Source organism: Tenebrio molitor, chromosome 2 (genome assembly GCF_963966145.1).
Source record: "Tenebrio molitor chromosome 2, icTenMoli1.1, whole genome shotgun sequence".
Taxonomy (NCBI): Eukaryota; Metazoa; Arthropoda; class Insecta; order Coleoptera; family Tenebrionidae; genus Tenebrio; species Tenebrio molitor.
The window spans coordinates 12512001-12518519 of record NC_091047.1 but is presented as its reverse complement, the minus strand read 5'-3'; the positions used below and the strand labels follow the sequence as shown (position 1 = coordinate 12518519).

The following is a 6519-nucleotide window of genomic DNA, read 5'->3' as shown; positions in this document are numbered from 1 at the left end:
TTATTATTATTATTATTATTATTATTACACCAACAGACATGTAGTCCAATTAGAGGGTAGGAAAACCAAAATCAGTATATTAATCTGTATTGAAGCACATCTCCTTTATGTCTCTAATAGTGCAGTTGAAAATATCGAGGGAAGGTAACTTATTAGAATTATGACACATCATGAAGAGCGGAGAAAATTTTTGCGTATTAATGCGAGGAGTATCCATATAAAAAGTCAACTGATTTCTGGATGCTAGCCTAGGTACATGAAAATTAATTTTACCCAGCAGTTCAGGACAGTCGAAGACGTTGTTAATTAGTCGATGTAAAAAAATAAGGGAATGGCAAACGCGGCGATGCAAAAGACTGTCTACATTCCAACGACGTAACAGGTCATGTTGTGGATGGCCGTTCTCTGGATAAGTGCCATCAACTTTGAAACTCAAGTACTTTAGAAGACGCCTTTGTATTTTCTCAAGATCCTCAATCTGTGACTTATAACCAGTAGACCAAACCACACTAGCATATTCCAATTTCGATCTCACGAAAGCAAAATACAAACGTTTCACAGTATCAGTATTATTGAAACTCCGAGAGTTTCTGATGACAAACCCAAGGGATCTAACCGATCTGGTAACCATGCCCTCAACATGATCTAAGAAGGACAAGTTACTGTCGAGAGTTATTCCTAGATCAACATGTTTTGTACAGCGTTGTAGGTCTGAGATGTCAAGAGTATAGTGATGATGAATAGGCTGAGTCTTTCTGGTAAATTACATAATACAGCATTTATCCTTGTTTAGTTTTAGACCATTGCTGTTGCACCAGGTTACCACTTCATCAATGGTATCCTGCATTCGCAGGCAGTCAACAGCATGGTCAATTCTTGAGTAAATTTTGAAATCATCAGCATATAATAAAATTTGAGAGTCAACAACATCCGCTATATTATTAATGAAGACATTAAACAAAAGTGGTCCAAGAATGGAGCCCTGCGGTACACCAGATGAAACATTGATCACGTGTGATTGAAAGCCAGCACAATTAACATACTGACAACGACCACTGAAATATGACCTAAAAAATTCGACAAAATTTGGAAAGTTTTCCTAACAGTATTGGATGATCAATTGTGTCAAACGCTTTCGACAAGTCCGTGAATACAACATCAACTTGAGAACGATCATTCATGCAATCAGCCACAAACTGCACAAAACTGCATAAGTTTGTAACAGTAGATCGGCCCTTCACAAAGCCATGTTGAAAGTTCGATAACTGGTTTTTCACGAAGGGGGATATCGTATCGTGAAGTAAAATCTCAAAAACCTTAGCAAAGCTCGACAGCCTATAATTGTGAATTTGTTTTCTATCACCTTTTTTATAGATCGGACAAATTATTGAATTTTTAAAAACAGCAGGGAATGTCGAGGAACTTAACGCACGGTTAAAAATTATAGTAAGTGGGGTTGTAATATTGTCACAAATGTTTTTAATTACAAAAGCAGGAATACCATCCGGACCAGAGGATTTTTTAGTTTTGAGTTTTTTTATTGCATCACTCATATTAGTTACAGTAAAAGTCGGAATAGTTAAGCAGCCGGAATTGCGCGAATACATATCGAAGTGATTATTATCTGAAACTGCTGTGGAAGATGAGGTATAAGTTTGTTGAAAGAAATCAGCAAAACCATTTGCTATGTCTGTAGGAGTCTGCAGTTCCTTGTCGTTGAAAGTCATGTAAGTAGGTATAAAATTGTTTTTCTTAATACAATCGATATAAGACCAAAAACTTTTAGGATCTTTTGTTATATTTTGTTCCACTTGTAAAATATATTTACAATGGGCACGTTTGATTTCTAACTTGATAATCTTTCTGATAGACTTGAATTCATCGTAGAATAGAGGAGATTTGCTTTGTTTGTATATTAGCCAAAGTTTATGTTTTTGTCTCAGCTGCTTAACGATTGAGCTATTAAACCAAGGGGGATATTTCGATTTGTAAAAACGTAGGGATCTTGGAACACAAATACTAAATATATCATTCAGTTTGCTATAAAACGCCTCCATCATAACGTCAATATCAGATATAGGTTTTAGAAAAGACCAGTCAATGTCAGACAATTTTTTGTTTATTGCAACAAAATCAGCTTTTAGAAAATTAAAATGTTGTTTCTTAGATGAAATACCTTTAACTGATGTGTCATATTTATAAGCATTTCGAAATAGGTATAATTTCTATTTCAGTATAATTTAAATTAACGAGCAATTTTCTAGTTATTTAACCCAATGACAGTGACCGTGAAATAATACAGGGTGAGCAACAATAACTGTTTCAGTTGGCAAAAAAAAATTTTACATAAAATTTTCAAGACAGTGAATTGTACCTATTTCGGTTTGTTTTATTGACAATATTGATACCTGGTATACATTTCAAATTTAAACGCCTTGGTTTTTGTAATCTTTTATTAATAAAATGGTTTTCTCGTTGTAACATGTCATAAAAGTCACCAAAAATCACCAGAATTTATTGCCAACTCAATCAGTACTTGTTGCTCACACGGTAGTTTTTCCAAAATCAGCGCAAAACATTGTGTTTTTAGAATAAAGTTTTTTCGCTCTGTATTGTTTCTATTAACGAGTTCTATTACCAGTTAAAATTAATGTACTTATTTCTGAGACTCCGGAATTATACCGTTGTATATTGTCTAATCAACTACTTAAACGTGATTGTAGTGGGCTGTCTTAAATTATTTCAGATACATATTACACAATAATACCGTGAAATCATTTAAATTTATAATTAGAGGAGGCTATGACTTTAAAATTATATTGGCAACACCGCTGGCACCTTGATTTGAATTGTCAAAATGACGCTTTAAAATTCAATACAAAATATGAAATGACGAGTTAACAGTTATAGCCAACTTTAATTATGAATTTAAATGATCTCACGGTATATTCGATTGTATTGTTTTCTACAATTATGTAATTTTCTTGAAATCGATCCACAAACCTCCTATTGGCGAAATCAGTAAGTATATCGGATTATACTTAAGCGGTAGTTGAGTTTTGTTGTTGACGAACACTTGATAATTTCTTATGATGTAAGCAACGCCTATTTTGATTTGAACCACTCCAAATTTTTGACCTGGAACCATTAGAAAAATAACAATTTCATCAGAAAATCAGCACGTGATTACCCAAACACGCCCTCGGCCCTTCACCAAAAGGCATAAAACTGTATTTTTTAATATTTTTTTTATTTCCGCCAATAAACCTCTGAGGCCGAAATTTTTCTGGATTATCGAAATATTTCGGATCATGATGAAGACCAAATATTGGTAAAACAATCGGAGTCCCTTCCTCAATGACAACAGATTTAGCGATAATTTCACTATTATTTGGTATGTAAGTAAAACGTTTGGTGCATCGTTTTTCCAAAGCGAAAGAAGGAGGATGTATTCTTAAGACTTCTGAAAGTTATGTAAAGAATTATAAAACGCGATGCATATTGTTTGGATTATATCATTTATATCTACCCTTCAGGACAGCATCCAAGTATGTCATCTTTTGTAGAGCATTGTAAGGTAACGTGTTGGAGTTTTTTGCAAAATTTTTATCGATTTCTTGTCTCAGTTTAGACTGAACGTCTGGATTATTTGCCAGTTCATACAAGACAAAGCTCATCACAATTGAACTAGTTTCGTATCCATCAGCGATGAATCCAGCTGCGTGGGCGATAACATCTACATCTGTGAAATCCTTACACGTTTTCTTCAATTGCATTAAAACGTGCAAGAAATCATTTCGGACTATATTATTTCTTTCGCGATATCTCAAAGTCTGAGATAGTATATTTGTAATTTTTTCTTCTACACTTTTTGCTGTAAGCCTAAATGCACAAATTTGAAGTAAGTAACTCAAACCTCTTGAAACCTAGATTTGATACCACTCACTTTACAGACATGAACCTTGTCAAGAATGGAAACACGTTCATCAGAAATAGTTTTACGGCGGACCAACCGTCCGGTGACAAGTACTTATTGGCGATTTGTTTAAACTCGCTGTTGTCATCTTCAAAACATTGTCCGTCAATACCAAACACACAACTCGCTACGTTGTTCAATGTGTATCTCATACACAACTCTTTAGCTTCGAAACCTTCACCATTTAAGGCGTCTGATTGACTCTCGATGAATTTCATCAGTCCTTGACTCGTGTCCTCCAAGTGGGGATATACCCATTTCAGCTGCAAAATTTCGTGACAACATTAACATTTTTGAAATATATCTCATTACTTTCGTGTTTGTGAACGCCGGTGTTAAGTGAGCACGTACAATTCTCCATTCTTCACCCTTCAAGAAAAACGGATGTCTTCCACCGATAGGATCGATTTCCTTGTCAATTTTTAAATCGTTATCCTGAAAATGATCAAACGATTTGACTGTTACCTCTTTGATGAGATCCAGATCGCGTAACAGTAGGGTTGGGGTGATGCTTCTGTAAATACCGACGATTGGTAGGTCTGGATATTGGCTGAAATTTCTCATTTAAATACCGATGAGAATAGAAAGCATATTTTTAAACAGATGACTAAGAGTGATACTCACTTGTATATGTCTATGAAAATTTGCAAAGGTGATTTTTTCATCAAAAAAGTTTGTCCCAAATTTCCCACAACAAATTTGGGTTTTGGCCCGGGAACTCCGAGTCTTCTCCAATACTCATAATTTTGTTTTAAAAAATATAAGGCAATTAGAATTGCCGAAGCACATAAAATAATAAACATGTTTTCGTTCTGGTCGATAGGGCGTTTATCACTAGACATACATTTTTTAAGAACAAAATAACGAAAACAAAGCCAAATATTATAACTGCAAATGATAATAAACTGTACTACTTAACAAACACATATTGTAATAGTAATCATATGAAAGAGAATACATACATATTTCAAGCACAAAACGACGATAATAAAGCCGAAAATTATAGTTGCAAGTGGTAATACACTGTAAGTATTACTTACTTAACAAACTTTTTTAACATTCATCATTATTATTTTTTTTTTTAATTTCATTAAAAAAAGTTGATTATTTTTCATTGATTTTAGTGTTAGAAGTATCACTTTTTTTCACTTATGGCCGTTTGCACCGCAGTGTTTAAGTACTGCTTAACTTTAAGTTCTGCTTAAAATTGGAAATTTCGTTGCGCCGTCGCCTAAGCAATGCTTATATCTGTTTAAGCAGTGCTTAGTTTAAGCAGGCAAAATCGAGGGCTTAAATATTTTCAGCAATGCTAAGCGCAAAACATAATCACATTTTTATCGGCGGCGGCGCGGCGTTCAATGTTGGGTATTTAATTCAATGAGAAATAGAAACAATTAAATCAGTGTTTAAAATAAAGAGAAAAATATACATATTTAAAGGCGATTTGAACTGGATCTGAATATTCTAGAAATAATTTAACTTGAATTTCATGGTGGAAGACACAAAAAGGACGAGTCCATAGCTTCTTTATTTTTCAACGAATTTAAACAAGTGATACATGAAATCAAATCTTTGAACAATACGAGGGTTGATTGGCAAGTTTCCGGAACAACAGTGAAAAGAACATCAATTTTATTTAAATTACATTTTATTTTTCGACATAATCCCCTCGAAGCTTAACACACTTGGTCCAACGTTTCTCCAGTTTTTCGATTCCCTCCCGGAAGTGTCTTTCTTCGAGATCCTCAAAATAAGTGTTAGCCGCATCGATCACCTCCTCATTCGACCGAAATCTCTTTCCAGCTAAATTTTTTTTCAGTTTTGGAAACAGATGAAAGTCCGAGGGAGCCAAATCAGGTGAACACGGTAATGCGCAAGAAGTTCAAACGTCAATTCCGTTATTTTTTGTTGGACAACTGCCCTTGAATGAACAGGTGCATTGTCGTGGTAGAATAACACTTTTTTCTTGGTCATTACTGCATTTTTCCTGAAATGCTGTTTTCATCTTCTTGTGTCGTATTGGCCATTAATTGATTTCCCCTTCTCAAGATAATCAATTAGCAAAATTTCTCATCCATTTTAATTGTTGACAAGAAATCGCTAATCATTTCGACATTCAAATGGCCCGCGTTCTCAATTTCATCAAAATTTCCCAAGTATTAGTGGATTTTTACACTGTTGCCGCTATGCGCAATTCTTAAATTCAGCTTAACTAAGGTTTCTTAAATTGTTGACGGTGCAACGGTGAACTTTTTAAGCACGACTTAAAATTTAAGCAGTGCTTATCTATTCCTGCCCCAACGGTGCAATCGGCCATTAGTTAAAGTTATGATGTCATCAACTTTTTTTAACTGCTTGGTTTTAATTCATGAATGAACGATATACCTACGTATTCTATAGAGAAGTGATTTATCAAAATGAAAATTGAAATAACGATTAGAACAATTAGTAACATTAAACCCACCTTTCTTTAGTCCACTAGTAATTTCAGGATCTTCATCTGAATCCTGAATCACTCGTTTTGACTTTTATTGAGACTGACA

The 6519-nt window shown here is 34.3% G+C and overlaps 1 protein-coding gene across 2 annotated transcripts; it reads right to left on the bottom strand.

Annotated features, from left to right (window-relative positions):
• LOC138123489 (probable cytochrome P450 6a13) lies at positions 1 to 6519 on the bottom strand. Of its 2 annotated transcripts, XM_069038243.1 has the most exons (7): positions 4601 to 6519; positions 4442 to 4526; positions 4289 to 4387; positions 3947 to 4239; positions 3530 to 3882; positions 3191 to 3463; positions 1 to 3138 (listed from the first exon to the last, which is right to left on the bottom strand). In XM_069038243.1, exons 1-7 carry the CDS (start codon positions 4816 to 4818, stop codon positions 2972 to 2974), a joined length of 1488 nt encoding a protein of 495 aa, XP_068894344.1. In that variant the 5' UTR covers positions 4819 to 6519; the 3' UTR covers positions 1 to 2971. The 2 variants fall into 2 exon arrangements, with proteins under 2 accessions (XP_068894344.1, XP_068894343.1); XM_069038242.1 differs by having other exon boundaries at positions 2 to 3138; positions 4289 to 4526.